The 23,032-nt window shown below is 33.3% G+C and overlaps 1 protein-coding gene across 5 annotated transcripts in view; it reads right to left on the bottom strand.

Moving 5' to 3' along the window:
- Positions 1 to 23,032, bottom strand: part of sdt (MAGUK p55 family member stardust) — a 258,609-nt gene that overhangs the window by 53,411 nt on the left and 182,166 nt on the right. For 4 of the 5 annotated variants that reach the window (XM_089642614.1, XM_089642615.1, XM_089642616.1 and 1 more), the window contains 2 exons: positions 19,675 to 20,537; positions 16,579 to 16,773 (listed from right to left, as the gene is read on the bottom strand). In XM_089642614.1, coding sequence (XP_089498740.1) covers positions 16,579 to 16,773; positions 19,675 to 20,537 — 1,058 coding nt within the window. The remainder of the gene's footprint in view (positions 1 to 16,578; positions 16,774 to 19,674; positions 20,538 to 23,032) is intronic. The other variant, XM_089642618.1, reaches the window with a different exon arrangement.

Raw genomic sequence — 23,032 nt, 5'->3', positions numbered from 1 at the left:
TTCTTCATTTTTATGAAGCATCTGCTCAGAAGATGACGGTAACTGTGGAATGTCCATCACAGCCGTGGATCCATCTGGCGTAATCTGCTGAGGTGAGAACAAAGTCTGCAGGTTATCCTCAGCCAATATTGTGAGGATGGACTTCCAGCCACCCTGGAAATCTGCAAACAGTGCATCCAAATACCGTGCAGTCTCCTCTTCTTGTAGAAGCTGTGGGCGCCCATCTTCTTGTTGACGTTGTAAGCGCCAACCCTCTTCTATTTGGCGTTGTAAGCGCCAATTCTCCTCCTGTAGTACTCTTACTTCTTCTAATTGGCGTTGTAAGCGCCAATTTTCCTCTTGTAGTGCTCTAACTATTTCCCGAGTAGAGCGCGAGTTGCCGCTGTCTTCGGGTGCCGGCACTAATCCTCTCCTGGAAGCAGGTGCTTCGGCGCCTTTCCAGGAGCGCAGTGACGGTGTCATATTTCTTGATATCTGAGGAAAATCCGGCTCGAAGGACCATAAATGTACTGGACACCTACGCCAGTGACATTGACTGTAAATGCCGGTTTTCCTCTCGGGGTTACCTTAGGTAAGGATTTTCAAAGAAACACAACTTGCGAATGTCGTCGGACAACTGACTGATTGTGGCAGTTGTTTGCATATTTATTGAGTTCGAATTGAACACGTGTTAATGTACATCAAATATTCTTATCTCTAAACAGGATGCATGAGAGCATTATGGAACAAAGAAAAATAACCAAATTTTAATTACTACGGTTAAATCCCATTTGACACATGATACGTGTCCGGTGATAAGCTTCAAAAGGGATTCGGCATCGTTAATTGCATGATAACAGTAAATATTCATTTCCTTAATTATTTTAATGATTATGTCTATCCGCCTGCTGTCCGGTACACTTACTAATGATATATTTTATATTCTCTAATTTTTTTGATGAAAATAAAAAAATAAAATTTAAGTATTTAATTTTTTTTTTGATGAAATAAAAAATTAAATTTAATATTTTTATTTATCAACGCCCTGGTTGGCTTTAACATGATTTTATATTTTACATAATTCACTGCTTGATACAAAGACAACGAGAGTTTTTTATGTTTAGATACAAAAAATTTAATAAAAACTTTAAAAAAATTAACATAATGCATGGAGGATTTATGTTGATATTTCAGGTGAATTTATTTCAAAGTGTGTGAAAGTGAGAATTTTCTACTATCATCTACCCAGGGATTTGTTAAACATATATTTTTAAATAAAATCCTAATGCCTACAACACACATCTTGTTAATCCGTTCCTCGAACAATAATAACAATATGTAACTCCAACATAATAAGAATAAGTCTAATAACCCACTTTGCCCTACATACGCAATACGAGTATTAAACGGAAAACATACAAGCGACAACATTAAAATAGCGTCGGCTTCGCGGCTTTGCATACCAGCGCGCATACCCGTGATGTGCTACTGCCTTTCGAGTCTCGATACTGTTTTTTGATACAACCTACCAACCACTTGCAACTAGCTACCAGCAGGTATAACGATGAGAATGATGGCCACGCGGCATACTGACCTAGAGCTGAATGATTTATACTGGACGAGCTCGCCACTTTGCATAAATTGCACCGGTAAAACAGCCCGAAAAGGTGGCGGACAGACTCTAATTGAAAGTCGACTGCATATTTTTAAGATTTTGATATAAGCTGAATTGCAAGGACACTTAGGGACAGTTGTTTCCCAGAATTTGAACAATTCATCATATTTCAAAGTTCTGTGAAAGTTCTATTTAGGTGGTCATTATTCTATTATGGGCTAGTTGTTTCACTAAACTGAAACAGTAAAAAAATTGAAAAATTCCTTTCAAAATTGATGAATTATTAAAATTAGTTGAAATAACAGACCTTTATTTTATGTTATTAAATGCTACAGCGATTAGATCTTTACATTTTGCAAATAGAAAAAACGAATCAAGAAAGTCGACTTTTGAGTTTATAATATTCTGAAAATCGGCTTATCTAGAATTGTTCTAAACAAAAAACTGACAACTCAATTTATTACTAACTTTAGAAAAAATTGAGACGGTGTATGAATGTGAATGAGGCAAGGGGTTTGTGCTGATACCGAGTTGTTGGGTGGTCCGTCCTTTCTGCCCATCCCTGCGGGGAAACAGCCTGATGGTTAGTTAGTTAGTTTATATTACACGACGGGGCTAAGTTTAATAGTACTCGACCTTTGGTATTAGACGGCTACACCAAAACTAAACCCAGAAACCATATTAAAAGGAAGATTGACTCTTGCAACACGGTATCACTTCCAAATACATTTACATACACTTCACAAATATCTACCAACGTGCCTTGATGATGGACACTATAATGTTGTTCAAAACGTTCGCTAAAGAAAGAGAAAGCGCAACACGATACAGTAACCAAAAAAATAATCGCGATGTTTAAGGAGTGTTAATTAATTACACGCAATACGTGTATAATACAATGATGGATTTTGTAATATCCTAGTATATTATATTGATTATTTCGAATTGTATCTTTTATTTCTACTCAAACAAAATTGACGAATTTTTCTTCTTCCAAATTTTAACATAACCTGGTTGTTATTTATAATTTGATTGGATGATTATTATGTTTGCTGCAGAAGCTGGGTGGCAGTTGGTCATTGACCTCGAGTATATCTGCTCACTTCTATCGAGGAGGTCATGCGTGTGTAAAAAATACAACTTCGGCACAATTTAACAACACATCGGACAATGGTGAAAGACGTGTCAAGACCATTTAGCGATCTAGAATTTAGCCAAACCCATTCAGCAAATAATACTAGTAGAATATCAAACCCACATATTTTCGTTTGAAGGAGACAAATCGAATTGGTGAAAAATATTAACTAAAATACAACTATTTTAAGCAAATAGCTAATGCTAAATCTACGAACAACCATTGAACATTGATAATAAAAAATTATATTGATTTTTTAAAAATCCGAAGACGATTCTAAAAGGAAAAGTATTGACTTTTAGAACGCCAAAAAATGTGCTTAAATTCAGTAATAACTGATTTAAACTAATTCGTATAAATAATCAAATTTTTGTTCATTTTAGTGCATATAATATCCTATATGTATATAATACGATATAAAAAAGCAACCAAAACTATCACTTTACAAGTCCAAAATATCATCAAGACAGTTAAATAAATTATGCTGATGACAGGCAACCTCTGAAAGGAGACGGCACCAGAAGAAGAAGAAATACAATATGAAATTATGTAATTTAGAATGATATGATCACTTATATTGTTACTGCAAAAAATCAGAACCCACGATTGAAATTGCAAGTGAGAAAATCAATAAATTGTTGCTTTTTCTAACGTCACTAATTTTGAAGCCATATTTGGCCATGAACCATGACCGGCATTTAGACAAGAGTAGTTTTAAAATTTTCAAAATAGTGGAATTTTTAATGAAAACGTTTACTTCTCGCATTCGGCACATAAAATTAAAAGCCAATAAAATCTCCACAAAACGTAAGAATCTATCTTGAATCGGGTTTATAAATTTTAATTAACTGCCTCATGGTTGTACGGGTAGGGAGATATCAGTCTATAGATGGAACGCTTCCACTGGATTGATTCCGTGAAAGATAATAGTACCGACAATCATTGTTTTGTAGCTTAAATCCCATAGAAACGGGATTCCTTTCCTATGTTAGAAAGAAGAGTTGTAAAAGATTCATGGTCGGTGATAAGTTTCCTACTTTTGATTTAGACTTTTAATATTATGGTGATCTCATCAAAATGACAGTTCAACAAATCATAAAGTCATGAAAAGTGATGAAACAAAAAAACTGCGTTCAGTAGGTTACATAGGTAACTATTTAACCTAGTTTTTGATTCATCACTTTTTAAAGATGTGTTGAATTGTCATATTGATGAGTTATCCGGTAACCAGTTTAACGATATCGACTTTTTCTAATACTGCAGAATGCAATGTCTTTGTTTGAATGTTTTAATCGGCAACAATGACTGAAAATCAAAATACGACGGAAGGTTTTCTTTGTATCGACGTATTGAATACTCACAATATCTACCATTTTGCTCAACCTTTGATAGCCCAAGGGAAAAACGTCGAAAAACACACACACACGTGTGTCAATTTTAGTGATGAGTCATTGTTGTGAATGAACTGGTCCTGAGATTAAGTATTGAATAGCAAGCCCCGAGAAAATTTCTAAAAGTGGGTTTCCAAAGTGAGACTTTTTGCATAGAATGGGCAGAATTGTTATACATTATGAAAGACAACTTATTAAGGTAAATGCTTCACTTTAACTTCCGTCGGTGCGAGTTTTTCAATTGATAAAGGTTGATACAAATACAAAATTTATTTCGGTAACACCAAATGTACTGGCGTCACAAGAATCGCACATAAAAATAAACATAATTCCATTAGTTGTGAAATGTTTCAGCATTATAAAGTTTAACATAATATACACTAGGCATCAAAAGAAATGCATATTCGAAAACAAGTTTCAAGCGTAAGATTACCCGAGCCAATACATCTAACCCAAACAATATTGAAATCAATTGAAATAATGTTTAACGATTTCTTATCAGAAAATAGTTTAATTTCATAAATGATACAAATTTTCCGAATACGGGACGTTAAACACAGCTTGTGTCATCTTCCAGGGTTATAAAAGGAGCAATATAAGTCAAATGTAGGTCATTCACTATCCAAACGTTGAAGAGGACACATGTAAAATAATTAGCGATAGAAAACAACCCCTTAAATGGACACCACTGCTGACGACATCACTCAAATGGTGGCACTACTGCAATCAGGGACGTTGCTCGGCAACTAAACTTAGGTCGTTTTGCCATTCGACGGGTTTTCCAACGGTTTCAAGAGACTAGTGGCCGGAGGCGTGGAAGAACTCCGGAGGCGTGGAACATCCGAAAGAGACGATCGCTTTATTGTCTCGTAAGATTTTGCAATAAGTGCGTTTTTTGTGACGCCGAGTGTAGTAGGTCATATATACTCAATGTCAAATAAAGTACTTCAAGTATGAAGAGGGCGATTTTGCACAAAATTAGTAACTTAATTCACAGTTAACAAATAAATGTACACTATCTACTTTGTATCCGTACTCGCTTATTAATCGTGCCACTTAAAATTGAGTCAAAGACCAACCTAGTGTCAAATTCACAGATGCATTTTTTTGTCATGAAATATGAATATTGAAATGTGGTTAGCAGTTGAATTAAAACAATGCATATACGAGTACGTACCGTATTTTAACAATGTATTAAATAAATATGATTTGAATTTCCATAATGTCTGTGTACTTAATACTGTACAAAACAAGCACCCAATGTGATAAATTAATGTACCATATATCTTTTAATTAAGAATTCACCATCATTTAAAAAAATCTGTATTATTATTGCGCATTTTTAATATTATCAGTAATTTACATACATAGTTGTTTTCGTTCAATAGAACTACAAAGGATAATATTTTGGAATGAATTTAGAGAAAAGGATATTTGATTGTTTGCTTGAGAATCAATTGTAATTATTATATTATATTATTTAGTTTAAAGGGATTTTCAACACAAATATTCCTATTAAAGTGAACGAATTGTAAGCTCCAAAACTAGAAATAAAAATAGTTAAAGATCTTTAGGTTAATTTACAAATATCCGTATTTTAGAAGATTCGCTAAATCCTTGTAAAATTTCACTGTCACAGAAAAGAAAACAACGTAGGAATGTAGTAGATAGGTACAGATTGTCTGTTTGGATCCAATAGCACTATGAAACATTACAGATTATATTTATATGGTATGTAATAAATAATAATACAACACAATTGTAATTTTTATTGGGGCCGCAGGAGGCTTAACATGGCCGCTAATAATTAGCTTCGATCTATTTATGGTAGGAGCTAATTTTATAGATGGCGAACAGTATTCGTATTTTTACGTCCATTGATTTTTTATTCATTTGCTTAGGTCTAGCTTTCCTTGGCCTGCGAAACCATAAATAGTAATGATACAATTAAATAGAATGTCAATAATATAATGTTATTATACTACATTACAAAATATGGCGTTAAGTCATTAGTCTAAGAATAATAATGAAAAAGTGAGTGATGAGCTATCAACTTCCAATCATGAATGCATCATAAAGTTTTTCTTGTCTCCCTCTCACAGGTAAGAATTATTATCCATTTATCCAGATTCTAATTATAATAAAAAAATTATCATCTTTCTTTTTTGTAACATGTTGGAATAATGATATCTTCAAGAGTCACTAGGTTATTACGTGTTGATGATTTAAAAAAATTCATATTTAAGGAGGAAACATAGATACAGACATAAATCAGCAATACATCCTCACCATTTTCACGTGTTAACATTAGCAGCAGATAAAAAACCTCTACGATTACATATTTTTATAAATTTAAAGGAAAAACAAGTGTATAAGAAAATTAGAGTGTACGATTCGATCAACTAACTTTAAAACAAGTTTTTTTAAGTATCCTAATACCCCCTTGGGAAAAAAAACAATAGTGTCATACACAGAAATGAGAAAATTACATAATGTATAAACGAAGCACTTGTTTCGAAATTGTTTTTTTTTAAAGCAAAACGGACTTTTCTGCTTTCAGCAATTTTCTACTAAAAGTACTGCGTGTATCAAAAAATATGTTAGAATCCTTAATTTACATTAAAATTTAATTATTTGAATAATATGAAGTTGCTAAAAGAATTATATAATAATTATGACGTAAGGTTTTTAGTAATTTGCTTGGTTTGTGTTTCAGTCTATATATGGTGTTAATATGTTTACTATTTCATGTTTTTATCCTAGACGCTAGAAAGAGATTGTATTGTAAGTTAAAGAATAATTATGAAATTAAACAGATGCACCACATGTCACAACGCCTACCAGGCAATATTTTGTTTATACTTAGCTTTCTGTCAGAAGTCTGCCAATAAAAATATCATCTGTCTAATCTTGGCCTAGTCTAGTCGGTCAATATTTGATGAGGCAATCAAGTCAGCTATCCGTTGATTACTTAAGTCAGATAATATAGCTTAGTTAGAAAAGCTTTACTAAAAGGTTAATGCATATCTAATAGAATTACATCCACAACGTATTGTACGTCAGATACGGAAAGGTTGAAGAAAACAAATTGCACTCTAGATACTACTTTAAAGCTTGAAAAAAAAACAATACAATAATTAGAACTGATAAAATAGTAAGGGATTAGGAATATCAACAAACTAAATCTCCTCCCTCTAGAAAGTCGCAAGTATTATTACTCTTTTAATTTGACACTGATTGAAATTTTGTATTGTACAAACGCTTTAAATACATTTCCGTGTAGTAATTACTAAAATAATACTATCCCATCTCGTCCATCTCTCGCATTATGTAACCTGAAATGTCAATCAAACGCAGCCTAACCTCAATTTCACGGTGGAAACTGTCCTCTTTGAAGCTGTCTCTCGAGAAGTGGACAAGTTCCTGTGTTATTGTAGTGTAGTTCATAGTGAGTATCGGGTAGCATTGTAAAAACAGTAGTGAGTCGGGCCAAACGAACCACCGTTAAAATTCCGGTCCTGTAAGGCGAAATCGGTCACAGACATTCAATGAATCATTGCCTGACATGTCCAAGTTATTCTGTGCATCAGGAACATCAAGGAGCTCTTTGGTTTAACAAGACATTGTGTGTAATAGCGTGAAAGTCAATAAATATCCGCCGACTTAACATGAAAATATTTTTTGTAATAACATGAAAGTCAATAAAGATCCCCCCGATTAAACAAGTAATCGTATGTATTAATACGAATGTTTATAAAGATCCTTTCATTTAACAAGACATGGAATGTAATAGCAGAAAGTAATAGCATGAAAGTCAATTAAGATCCTTCGGTTAACAAGACAAAAATACAACACGACATATATACATACTTGTCTTTACAAAAACAAAATACTTTCAGTTCAACATAATAATATATCAAAAACACTCATCGGGATTCATGAGGCACTTTGTGTAGTTGCATGAAAACCACGAAAGCTTCTTCGGAAGGAAATAAAATCCTTGTAAAAGAGTGGAGAAATGAAATAAATTTAAGACAGAACGGATCGTATATCAAAAAAAATAGTGTATATCCAAGTTTTGAGTACCTACGAAATGCAAATTAACCGTAATTAACGTAATATTTTGTAATCATAGATTTAGTTGAATCGTCTACAGCTCTAAGATAAATACACGTGATTGTGGGATGTACCTATATTGCACATTCGTTAAAGATACCATTTAACCAAAAGGTCAATATTTTTAGTATCACCTTTGAAAATACTAACGTCTTAATTAATAATGAACGATTTCCTCTGTAAATTACATATTATAGGTCACAGGTACAATCAAGACAGAGTACCTTCCCACAAAAACATTAGACTTTGGCTCAACATAGGCAATTCAAATACGTTACTAATGAATTGTAAAAAAACCTTATGCACTCGTGTGTACAAACATCATATTATTAAAGAAATTTAATTAAAATTTGAAAACACGGTGGAACATTCGTCAATTTTTTTTTTAATAATAGCCTTTTTTCGTGGAAACATAATTGTACCTATTATCAACAACAACGTGAGATCACCTCCAACCAGAAAAAAATACCACACAAAACAATCCGTTACTCGGAAACCAGATCGGGAATCACACGCATTTCAACATTTAACAGTTGAATATTTTATTTTCAACTCAACATTCAAATAAACCAATAAAAATCCCAATGTGTAGGGCTGGACTCATAATTTAGTAAGCTTATTCGCAAAAGCTATTTTTTTGTTCTATTAATAAAATTTAGAAAACACTATTTTATCGTTTTCTACGTAGGTTAGGTACCTACGTGTTGTTGTAAATAAATATAAACACGTTAATATAATCTTTTAAAACTTTATATTGGTCAACATTAGTAGGTTAATCAAAATATTGTTGATCTTTTAAACTCACACCACACTTTTATTTATCACAAACAAACTAACTTCACGAATTTCGCGTCGAAATTTCCACTCACTTTTGTAATCCGAGTTCGATCAAATCCCGGCTTGGGGGTCAAATGTACGATATTGTGTTATTTTATAATTGAATTATTTATTTATTATTCATTGCCATGGCAACGCTGACAGGTAGCGCGTGCGCTCTGCCCGGCTTACATACGTGACTGAAGCAATCTGACTCGATACATTCTAGTTGACAGTATCGAGAGAACAACTATGTACGTACAACTACTCATACAGTGATAAGTGTTATAGTATTACACAGGTAGTGTGTGTATTTTTGTAGGTGAATTGTATGCTGGTGAGTGTAATCTTTTACCTGTCCCGGTGAAATGAAATAATGAGGCGAGCTCGTCAGGCATTTGGTTCAAAAAATTGAATTTTTTTAATTAAAAAAAAACTCAAAAAGTTTAATTTTGTGGCTTTAAAACTGGATACACAGTTGTTATCAATAAATTCGTTTAAATCTAAAAATTATTGAGAAAATTCAGTTTTAGCTTAATTTTGAAAAAGTACCCAAAACTGCTACAAGAGTATTATATCTACCACAAAATATCAAAGATTATATTATTGAATAAATACTATTATGAAAAGTTAATTGGATTTAATGAAATGTGCTTAATTTTTGTGTCTGGAATTTCGATTTCAACACAACTGTTATGTTAATTCTATCATGAGCTATGGAGCTTTTAAATATCTATATACTGTCAAAAATATGTTAGGACGCCTTCTCGTTTGCTCAATTAGCAGATATCGGGAAAAATATGTATATATATAAATATATAATAAAATGCACATCACCTAAAGCTTTGTTGTAATATTTCCCTATTTTACATAAACTACGCACACCACTGAAAAGAAGTTGACAGAATAACGCTCAGTAGTAGAACCATAGAAAATATTTTATTTGTTCGAATTAATGAAAAAACAACATGGCTGATAAGTGTGTCCACCCGAATTGTGTGCGGACAAACTTACCGCACCCGGTAGGTACCTACCAGCCTATTATAATGTTAAAGCCACGTGCACACACCAAGCTGGTTTCTGACTGAGAGGCCTAGGCTAGCCGCTAGCTATGGTCCTGCCACCGAGAACTCCATTACAACCTCTCTCTCTATCACGAACGTCGCTTAGGAGAAAGAGGGAGGGGTTACAGCTGATCTATCAGCGGCCCGCCTTTGTATTCGGTCCATCAGTACGTACTCTATTAGACATAAAAAGCGCTAACAGTAAAGCGGGCTTTTGCGCGCGAAAATTGGATTCCAATTTCGAATCCAATTGGATTGTAAAACGTAAAAGCGGGATGTAATGAAAGATGTACGCCGGGTTTTCCCGCCTATCTACTTTTGATGTTTACGAGGAAATGTTTTTAAAATAAAGAAAAAATTTCAGGAATTTATTCGAGAAGTGTTGATTTGGGTTTACATTGGTTTGATTAATCTATAAATTATTTACGTAAGAAATTAAAATCACAAAATAATTTTAAGTTGTTTAATCTTCAAATTCAAAATCAACTGTCGGGCGTGTAGAAACTTTAATTTATGTATGTATATAGGTGCCAGATATTATTTAAATAAATATAAAATGCTTAAAGGTGGTTCTTAAAATGAGATTATTTTGTGATAATGATGTATTTTTACTTTAATTACCTCTCTGGTAGTCATTTTGCTATACGAATGCAATATTTATCAATCTAGGGAAATTAAATAGTCATCCTATAGTTTTTGAAGACACAATTTATCTGCTTTATAACTCTGAGTACCTACTACAAAAATAATATGCAAATAGGTAGGTCTGCGAGTTTGATTCCTTTGTAGCGCAATAATATTTTATGGGGGATTTCACACCCAATGGAAAAAAATCGCACACCACTGTCAAATATAGTTTTTTTTAATGGCAGGTATTTCTTAAATCATCACTTCCTTAAATGTAACTATGCAGTAAATAATTACAGTGGGAGTACGTTCGTTAAACTTCGTACACGGATTAAAAACGGTAAAAGAAGATGAATATCTAAAGGATTATGACACCTTGCAAGAAAAGACATCAACGCGCGGTTAGATTTAAAAACTGATCCGTTCAGTCAAAACAAAAATGGTAAATAATTTAGATACGTAGGAAGGTTTTAAAAGTTGACTTTTAAAGGAATTATTATATACGTTGGAAATTTTTAAAGGTTCTTTTTTAAAGTAATTATTCTTCGGTTTTTTTATATGTTTCCATTGAAAGTTTGAAGCACACAGAGAAAAATTAGTATGTGATTTATTAAAATACTGAATGAAAAAAAACATACACTTAGTAAGACACCACTTTATTTTTGAATTAATAACAATAGTCAACCGGGTTTCGCTTGTCCCAAGCTTCATCAGGACTAAATATCAACTAAAGCAAATTAGATACAGGCACATATAAATATAGGTAAATGAAAACAATGAGTGAAAGAGATACAAAACAGATAGAAAGAGATGCAAATAGAAAATGTGGAGACAAATTATTAAGGATGATGAGGAGGGTGGGGGGGAAGGAAATAACAGTTTCAGCGGCGGAATAAATTTAATATGGGACTATCAGATAAATTAATTTGGTTATTTATTATATTTAAATTATTATTAACTGCTTTTTTTATTTCAAGGGCTTCTAGGTTGTTTAATCTAATTCCAGATCCATTTTTATGCAATATTTTAGTTCCCGAGATTTTATCGAATGAATGATTAGATTCTATTAAATGATTCGCGAATTCTGAAAAGGCATTATTGTTTAAACATCGTAAATGTTCTTTTACTCTTAAGTTGACATTCCGGGCCGTTTTTCCGATATAAAAAGCAGAACAATCATTACAATTAAGTTTATATATGCCCGAGTGGCTTAGTTTGTCGTCTTTATCTTTAGTATTAATTAAGTATTTACTTAAATTATTATTAGTGTAAAAAGCGGGTTTTATTTCAGATGGGAATTTTTTAACGCTTAAAGAAGAAAAGTTATTTGTATACAGAACTCTACGCCATTGGAATGTTTGATTTATATTTATATTATTAGGGTTATAAGATTTGTTAAATAGGAATTTATTTGATGCTATTTGTTTCAATTTTTTATTAAGAATATTGTCTATTAGTTTTGTATCATACCCGTTGTTTAAAGCGATTTGTTTAATGATGGATAATTCGTTGCAAAAATTATTATTATTTAACGGAACGGTAACCAATCTATGAATCATGGAGTGAAATGCTGAATGTTTGTGGGATATAGGATGGTTGGATGAATTGTGAATTGTAATATCAGTATACGTGGGCTTACGATAGATATTAAATTCAAATTTATTGTTAATTATACTTAAAGTTAGGTCTAGAAAATTCAAGGTTAAGTTTGTACCTAATTCTACAGTGAATTGAATTTGTTTGTGAAAGGAGTTTAATATTTTAAGAAAAGAGTTTAATTGTCTTTCAGTGCCTGTCCAAATGCAAAAAACATCGTCAACATATCTTCTCCATAGTAAAATATTCTTTAAGAGAGGTGAATTTGAAGCAAAAATATTGTTTTCTAAGTTATTCATAAAGATGTCAGCGATAAGGGGGCTTGTAGGAGCGCCAATTGCTAGTCCCTCTCTCTGCTGGTAAATAACATTATTGTATTGGAAGTAATTTTGATTCAAACAAATATTAAAAAGACGAGATAAATCATTAGCTAAATCTTTAGACAAGTGAGAATTATTCAGTAAATTAGAAATTAGGGTTTTGCTTTCAGTGACAGGTACATTAGGGAATAAGTTGACTACATCGAAAGATATTAATTTGCAATTACTGGGAAGAACCAGGTCCTTTAGTTCATCGATTAATGCTAATGAGTTTTTGATAGTATATTTTGGGAAAAACACATTGGCATCGTTAAATACTTTTGTTATAAATGAAGATAATTTAAAATTGGGGGAATTACAACAGGACACTACAGGGCGAATGGGGCAATTACTTTTATGGATTTTCAGAAATCCGTAAAGTTTTGGTGCTTTGGGGTTTTTTGTTAAAAACTTTGTTTGGTTATAAGAATCATCCTGAAAAATGGAGTTTTTAGAATTTTTTATAGCACATTTTATACTATCTAAATATTTAGATGTAGGGTCAGATGGTAAGACACTAAACACATCATTTTTGATGAAATCTTCAATTTTTGTGTTATAATCACTTTTGTTTAATATGATGACAGTGTTGCCTTTGTCGGCTTTTGTTAAAATTAATTTGTCATTTTTTAACTTATTCCGGATACTCTTCATGATGTGGGCTTCTGGATCTGTTTTAAGGTTAAGATTAAATTTTGGGATTAATTTTTTTAAATTTTCAGCACTTTTGTATAGAAACGGTTTTGGTTTATTATGCAGAGCAGTTTCGATGTCCACAGCAACGTTTTCAACAGCATTATCGAAGTCATTTTTATTATATTTTAAGTTATATTTAAGACCTTTAGATAAAAGGGAAATTTCTTGATTGTTAAAATGTCCAGAAGAAAGATCTTAAAGAATATTAATATTAGAAGAAAGATCTTAAAGAATATTAGATCTTAAAGATCTTAAGAAAGTCTTACTAAGTGTATGTTTTTTTTCATTCAATATGTCACACCCCAAAGTATTTGCTTCCTTCGAAAATATTAAAATACTGTTTAAGACGTGATGGTGGGCTGACAGGCCATTTCCTAATAATATATTAGTACATTCAGAATATATTGGAACATGTTTTCATTCAGCTGCGGTTATCCTGATAACTATAATAACGAAATGTGAAATATTAGATTTTTATGAATAAGTGTTCCGACAACCTCATAAGACATTCGTGTTTTCTGGTGGAAATTGGTCAATTCATTCGTTAAAGACCTGCAGTCTCGTTTTTAACAGGAATATGAATAATTTAACCAGATTTTTAATAACATAGCATTGTTTTATATCAGTAAGTATTCTCAGTAAACAATATATACGGTGTAAGTTATTAAAAATATTTCAAATGAAATAGAAGCAATTTGATGTCAAAGTCGAAGTAACAAAATATTATGGATGAATGTGGATGAAGCAAGGGTTACATGCTAGAAGAGTTGTTATATCCTTGTAAGTGGCGTTATATCCTTTTTTAATTTAAATTTAAAGTATAATTTTAAAGTTATAAGTTTAAACTTAAAGTTAAAAGTTTAAATCTATAGTTAAATTAAAAGTTCATTAAGGTAAGTTAAAAGTTCTTAAAGTTAGGTTAAAAGTATGTGCTAAATAAATTCCGTATTCGAAAAAAAAAAACAAAAGCTAGGTTAGGTTTTTTGACGTGTATAATATTAGATGTAATTCTCTCGTATAATTAGGTACAAGTGTAATTTGGTCCGTGTGTAGTTGTGGCAGTGTATTAGTATGTGAAATTCACGTCTGTGTAATTTTGTCATGATATTTTTAAGTTCAGTCCAAATCACGTTCGTTGGTCACCTGACTGACATTTAACCTTGGTCACTTAATATAATGACAGCGGTTAACGCTTAGTTATTAATAAGATATAAAAACGAATAACCTTCAAACTTAAGCGATGACACGAGGATTCTACATATTAATAACTAAAATTACCGAGAATTATTAATAAATACAAGTCAAATCCAGTATCAAATAATTCTTCATAAATCGTAGGAGTCGTTTACGTACATTAAGTAATGACAATTAGGAAAGCTAAGGCGGTCGTCTAAGTTTAAAAAATATTATGTTTATATATAATGCTTCTACACTGAACGAGTCGATAGCGGAGAAAATTTTGGTCGATGCCAATAATTACGATCATGAATTTATAAATAATTATTATTCACATATTTAATATTTACAACCATGGGTGAATACATTCATATCCCAGTCTTAAAACAAATTGGTTTTGTTAGATTCGTTCGTATCTGTGAACGTTTCGGTTAAATGGTTTTGAAGAACCAAAAAAGGCAATCTTATACGATTCTTGTCAGAAGTCGATCGCCATGCATATTAATATAAAAAGTAGCTAACTATCTCAAAAAGGTTGGGAACCCTTACTGTTCAGTATATCCTCGATTACCCGGCATGAATACGTCATTACAAATAAATATTTGGTAATCGTCCAAAAGTATCTAACTCAAATTTCAAAAATCTTTAGGTTTATATTTTTTTACCAAAATTAGGTGAAGCATGTCGTTCATTCATTCTATTTATTACAGGACTTCTAATTCCGAAATTTTGATTGACGAGGAATTTCTGCAGTAAAAGTACATATGTAGTACTCATGAAATTACAAAATAAATAAATTAAGTGTTTACACTAAATATTAAAAATTATGGAAATGTTATATTTATAATCCAACATTCGAACCGATTGCTTACAGATGTTAGTCAATACTTTATAAAATGGTTTGCGTCTTCGTTAGCGATTCACAGGTAAAAAGGTGCGGATATCGAGCTGTTGTTATTGAATAACACAAGTTCTACGCCATCTGTGAAATATTTCACGAACTTGAATCATAGATCGCAAGTATCCAGTTAATTTGTTATGTTCTATACTCATTTAAATGTACTTTTTTTAATTCTCAAGTTAACTTGTGTAATTTGTTTCACATTATCACATGTCTACATTTAAGAAGTAAAATAATTACACAAACCTTGGCTCTTTACAAATATTGGCTCTTTACAACAATTGGTTCTTTTGCTGGTTCACTGACAAAGAAGGGTTCACTATTAAATTGTTTTGACAAAAGTAATCGAGAAACAGCCTAAGAGGAAGCTACAAGCCAAAAATGTCCATAATTTTGGTATACCTTATATCGTAGGTAATAGGCATTAAAATCGTTTGACAAACCGAGTCTAGAAACGTTCGATTTCAAGCAAAAAACTGTTTTTTTTTACTTATTTTCTAAATAACTTTATAAGAAAGCCAAAAAGTTAATCAAGTGAAACTGTCACGGATAAATCTTAGCTATAAGTGGTTTCCTTTATGCGTTCATACATTTCTATTGAAAAAATATTCATCACGGAGCCCATATTCAACCGTGTCACACTAACCTGTAATTTATTTGATCCACAAGCCAAGGTTCACTAGTTGTCTTGAATACATTTTTTTAAATTAGCTCCACACCGGGGGTGGGGGAAACAAATCGCCCTCAGGGCCTATCTCATATTTGGGGATGACGGGTGCAGGGTCTTTTTAAGGAAAGGAAGGTTCTGGGAAAGAAAGGGGTAAGAAATTAGGTCATGACAGTCCATCTGGATAGGTTAAAGGGTTCTCAACTGGCCTTTCCCTATCCGCCACGCCGCCAATACCTGGACAAACATCGCCAAATTAACCCGGATACCCCTGCTAAATCACCAAACGTAGTGAACCGTATGTAACCTACGGCAGAGGTGTTGGTTATGGAATGAATGGCTCAATGAATTTGCCTCGATGTGTAGGTACATAGTTGGTTGACGCTTTATGTAAAATAAGTATCAGGCGATAAAATAGATACAGTAATAAGTCCACAAACCTGAAACTTCCGTATACTCTCCAGCTGATCCTTGGTAGGCTGCTGCGGGACAGGTCGTGCGGGCGGCAGCGGGGCCGGTGCGCGGTTCACGAGGCGACCGTCGCGCTCGATACGAAGGTGGTCTCGCGGGGGCGGCACCGGCTTCGGGGCTCCCGCCCCCGGCGACCCCGGCCCGCCGTTGGACGCGGGAGCGCCCTGGAATGAATGCAGCATGAGATAGTTTGTATGGAGGGTAGAGGCGTACCGCTAAGACTTCTCTTCCTAACAGAAAGAGGGGTTGTGGCGGAGCCCTTAGCGGCTGTACACTGAAAGCTATGAACGCCCTGGAATTGGTACGTGGTACGCAAATCACTGCATTTGAATGACAGATTTATTATGTTCAAACTACGAAGGAAAGAAAGAAGTTCAGACTATCAAACTTAGACAAATGGTGTGAACTTCCAACTCAAAAGAACCAAACTATAACAAAACCCAATTTTAAGAAATACTCGACGCAGGGGCATATGTAGGAAAGGAGGGGTTAGGGGATTCGTACCCACCCCATTGGCCTCAGTATTTAGTAGGAGAAATAAAATAGTACCCACTACATTTCTGTAAATACAAATGGCACCGATCACTTTTAGCTTTTTAACTGTGATATGTAAATAATAAGTTGCAGTGAGTAGAGGTCCCGAAAAATCCTCCCATGTAAAAACGATACCTACGACAAAAACAGTGACTCACAATGCTTATATTAAAGTTTAAATTTAAAAAGTCGATGTTTTCACTGGTATCCAAGAATTTTTCTTTATTTTGACATTCATAATGTTAGCACTAGGCGTTCACTGTAAATCAAAACAATTCTCGACTCTATAATAAAATTATCGTATAATTAAGTTGTTTTTATATTTCAAGATGATCCAAATCATTAGTCTTTGAGATTATTTTTAAGGAGAATGCACTCAATCCAGAAGTAGTACGTTCATTGGTTCATTTTTTGCTCTTGATATTTAAATATTGTATACGAATTAGTTGCCTAAACCCGCTGTTTTTAACGACATTTGGCTTTTGATGGAACTTCTATCACAATTTGAGGATATTAACTTAATTATTGATAAAAACCATACTAAAATAAATTATTTCAACTGTAGACATAAATAGGTTTATGTAATCAAACCCGTTTTATATACAGATAAGCAAATATAAAACATGTTACTTTACACATAAACACATCTAAAAATACTTTGCGTAAACATAATATTACTGGTAATATAGAATTAATATAGTTGAGGGATAAAAAGCAGGGATTTTTTCTGAAAGAAGAATGAAATTAAGATTAATAGTATAATTAATATGGGACTACAATAAACATTTATAAATAAACATGTGAAATATAATATGTAATAATAAGTAATTTGATATTCTTCGATAGAGAGTTCAGATATTATTATGAATAATTATTGCGTAATTTATTTAATTTACCATAAGGTATACCATAAGGTATACATTCAGGTGTAAAGTTTACTTTAAAAAGATTGACTGTATTCACTAGAAAAAACTAAGCAGTTATTACCAAATTAATTATCTAAATATTTATATTATAAGAAATTTTAAGAGTTAGTATTTTCATTGTTTTCTATTTGGATCATTTATTTCTTTTAAATACTTCTGGTACCTACTCTACAGTGTTACTATGTTGAAATGAAAGGTTAATCTATGTAGGCGTAACTATCAGAAGGTGTATGTTTATATTTACTAAATATTAATATAGCTTTGAAAAATGATTAGGTACATTTTTAATATTACCTTACGATGTCAATTAGATTGGTAGCAATTCATAAATAAAATTATTTATCATAGACTAAGCAACTTGATTTTAAAAAGCATATATTTATTTATGTTTTAACTTCAATATGATTTTCACCTGCGACCTTTTAGGCATTGTTAGATAAAATACTGAACAATACACACGAAATACGTATTTTCGATGGGTGAAGTGATAAACTTATTAATTCCAATAGCGCGAGTTTAGACTTTTAAAATCAAATAATACACAATCATCGAAGATTATATAAACAGTTCTCTAAAAAAAATGTTACACAGAAAAATCAAAATAAGATTCTGTCGTAATTAGGAATTGAACCCTGGACCTCGGCTTTGCTGGGGACTTTGCTCAATTCTTGGATGACATTTTTGGTTTGAGAGTTGTATTATTCATTATGATCAAATATTATAATTTTCTTTTTTTTGTACGAGGAAATTCTGAGGTTTGACTCAATAAGTTATTCCATTCTAAAAATTTTAAATGATAAAATTTTTTTCGTTTAATTTCTTTAATTGGTCACGGTCAAAATCATGGTATCGGTATCGTTATTCTTATCTCTCCGCCCACTATAATTATGGTAATCAAGATATTATTTTAGATTTTCACAGCCAAAAAAGAGTACCTACCTCTTCGGTTGACTTTAGGGTATTGAACCGCTTTAAGTTTCGTACAACCACGCATCATCCTACATATATTACAGCATCAAGCCTTACGGCGTCTTAAAATTGATACTGTAAGGCTGTCCAAAACGTTAACTCATGAAGAACGAGAAACTTAACATGACCCAATACCCCAAAAGTCTAATAACATTATGCCTTTGGCCACGATTAAATAATAATAATAATAATAATAATAATAATGATTTATTGTCTTCTTTTCTTATTAACACATAGATATAATGATATCCTCACTGGGATCTCCCGTGCTGAGGATGTCATTTACATATTATAATTTAATTATAAGAAATTAATATTACAACAAAGTATAATGTAGTATATATATATTTTTTAAGTAATTTTAAAATAAGTAAGGTACTGTTTTTTGGTATAGTTCAGTTGATTCTGTTTTAGTCTGTGTTTGTTTTAGTCTGTGTTTAATAAATGCAGGAACCAATTAGTTTGTTTAATTTAAATAACATGAAAGAATACTTATGTCAAAAAACCATCACCAATGTTAAGTTAGTAGTCAGTATGACTTCAATGAGGAAGAGATTACCAAATAAGTGCCAACGTACCCGCGTGCTGTTAGTAATTCGCGTGCTGCTTTAACCCCTGTATTGTGCGTTAGGTTACCTGAGGCGCTAGAATGGGCTTCTTTTCCGAGCCGGGGTACTTGGGCGTGGATTTGACGATTTGCACAAATCCATCCGGCACGTCCACCGCCATCTCCCGGTGGCCATAGCGGTAACCCGCATCCTCCTGCAGGCCGGCCGGGGCCCTCTGGGAGGAGCTAGAGAGGGGGGAATAGGCGGGGAGGGGCGAATCCTCGCCCTTGGGATACCCGGGGACAATAGGGATCATGACAGACTCGTTCAGAGCCGAGAAAGCCACGCTCTCACCGAAGAGTATCTTTGAAAAGGGATTCTTATCATCGCTGATGTATAACTTGACCATGGTATCTTCATTGACATCGTAAGCTACGCTACTCTTGCCGATGGATATAGGCGAGTCTTCGCTCAAAACAGATTTGTCTTTAGCGGAGCTGGAGACAGATCTGATACTCTGGGTAGCGTTGGAAGTTCCTTGACTTCCGCTTCCTCTAGAGCTCTTCTTACTGCCGAAGCTAGAACTGGATCCAGACCCGCTAGTGGGCCCAGAATTAGAGAAGTTCAAGTCCTCTTTGACTTTAATTATGTCTCCGTCTGTTATCAAGACTTCTACGTCCATTTTAGAGTCCTTGTCTTCGTTCGATTTGTGTTCGAAGGTCTTGCCGGGTTTGTGTGGCTTCAGTTCACCCAGTTCCAGTTCGTCGTCCAGGGCTGCCTGGCGGATGAGGGTGAGCTTGGAGGGGGTTGGTTTAGCGGAGGGTTTAGTGGGTTTGTGCGGGGTGGGCGGCCCACCTACCTGCGGGGGGCGCGGGGGCGGGTAGCGGGGCGGGGTCTTGTTGCGAGCTATGAACGACTCGGGCACGTCTACTGCCATCTCTCTGTGGGGCCCTGCAACAACGTCAAACAAACTACACTTTACACACCATTTATATTTGTATTTGGAACAGCTCGATAAATCAATAAATGCAACCAAACAGCACCTATTTGAAAAATAATAAATAAAAAAGTTTATAAATACAAAATAGAAATATTATTATCTAAGTACCAACGAAAAACAAAGTTTTTTACTTAATATTTACGGAACATTAAGATTTTTTGTCACACTCAGGATTTGCATAAGATAAGGTTGTTATTTCGCATTTCATTGCGTGTATTGCACATTTGCATAACATTTTGCAATCATGTAATGTAATACATAAACAAGTTGACGATGTTATTTAAATTATATACTGTTGGACCTCTGGTTACATGATGGTGGAAAATACAAGATGTCATGTTGTTTATTTCATATTTTTTAATTGTTCAATGTGAATAATAGGTTTGACATTCGGGCAAAACCGGTGGTAACTATGCTATTCTATTTTTTTTTTGTTTGAATAAAAGGTAATAAAATAAAAATCTTTCGGCTAAAATGTTACATCCCTTGTAATTATCGAAGTAATCTCACTTTCGGCTCAGTCCAACATTATTGGCTAACACTCTTTTCTGATTTACTGACCAAACGTATCTTTTTTAGATTTTATATAATTGAAACGTATAAAACTGACAAATGAAACACAACAGTAAACACATTTATTACACATCAGCAAATGCGGACATGCAGTTGATTGGCCATATTTCCTGTCCAGCTATCAAATTAGACACGGTTGAACTAATGTGGAACATAACACGAAACCTAGCAATATGGCAATATGCTCGTACATCATACCGACATGGATACAGATACCCATTACATTAAATGCAAAACAAAGATGAATGTTAATTCAGTTTACCTACATGGAAATTTATACAACTGAAATATTTTTTGTAAACAACGGTCAGGTGTACGTGTTTTAAACGTTTACAAAGTAAACAGCAAAGATAAGATACTATATACAGTTACAGCGATACAATTTTTCAAGAAATTGTTCGTCTTGATTGCTTTAATTTTTAAAATCTACTTTATATTTCCTGTAGAATAAATATGAGTAAGATTATCTAAGGCCCGGTGTAACAGTCAGTTCTTTTGCTCGCTATATGTGACATTCATCGCGCAAATTTAAGGGGGCTAAATCGGCCGCTTAAGCCTTGGTAAGCCACAGAATAGTTCACTTTTGAGACACCGAGGCGCTAGCAGTAACAAATGTCAAAGTATATTGCATAATTTTATCAGCATGGATTGTAACGTTTATCGAGCGATGGGGGATTTTTATGTTATTAATTGATAATCAAACTAAAAAAGTCGGGTAAGGTATTGTACGAGGAATTTTTCAACGTCGGGACAGTATTATCAGCGGCTTATTTGTCATAATTTCATGAATAATGCATTGACTACAGGAAAACAAATACTATTTAAAAAAAGTATTCTCGCGTATAACAACACCATGCTGATTGAAGTGGGGAACTTTATAAAAAAAAATCAACTCGTAAATCAGCCCGCCTAAAACATTTGACATTTTGAAAGCTCTCAATCTCCCGATGACGTAGGAGCATAGATATACCACTCACGCAGCATATAAAATAAAGAACACTCCCCTAATAAAATCATAGACAAAACGTGTAATAATGCTGATATCTAGGCTTCCGACTTATATACGGATTACGTACCAAGCCGCGCTAAGCTCCACAGTACAACCAAGCCGAGCTTTAAATCAACCGATATACCGGGCCTTAGGAAGATTTAACTTGAGACGTGAAAATTAGAGTTTGACTAAAATGCTGAAGAAATAAAACAGTACTGCCAAGTTCACATTGAAAATTTGGTAAGGTGCATAGATTGGATAGTACATTTTATATTCTATTATACATGTAGTTATGTCGAAATCGAGATTTTGACAGTGTGTCACATATGCGACTGTATAAAATGCGATCCATGAGGTTTCACAGCCAATAAATCTATTCACACAAGAGAGATATAACCACGTAATGCACGTTGTCAGCCTAATATGGTTATATAGGCCAAGCCCGTGTGTGAAGTGTGACTAGCTTAACCTCTAGTATTGCAAGAAATCCACCGTGGATTTGCAAGAAACCCACCGCGTTATACCTATATCTCGTTTTCATGGTGTTTTGAATCTTAAAGTGTCGCGAAAAAGCGCTTAGCAAATTCCGTATGAAATGTGATAATTTTTCATTTTCAAAAGTACTCTATTTATTTACACGAAAGCCTCATGTGACTTATTTTTATTGTGAGAAACGCTTTTTTAGCTGGAAAATATCATTAAACTCAAGAACATTTTCGTATTTCAACAGTTTATTTTATTTTTTATAACCTTACAGAGGCAAAATATTTCTCTGAGCATAAGTAACTAATCTCGGCATTTTAACAGGGTTAAAGTCGGTATTTTTTTGTCATTTAGTGACTACTTAACCTTAAAGAAATTATCGATATTATTTTCTCTGTT

Source organism: Hesperophylax consimilis, chromosome 18 (genome assembly GCF_061612785.1).
Source record: "Hesperophylax consimilis isolate HC1 chromosome 18, BYU_Hcon_1.0, whole genome shotgun sequence".
NCBI classification, from domain to species: domain Eukaryota; kingdom Metazoa; phylum Arthropoda; class Insecta; order Trichoptera; family Limnephilidae; genus Hesperophylax; species Hesperophylax consimilis.
Note: the sequence above shows the minus strand (reverse complement) of the source record. Positions and strands in the feature narration are given on the sequence as shown.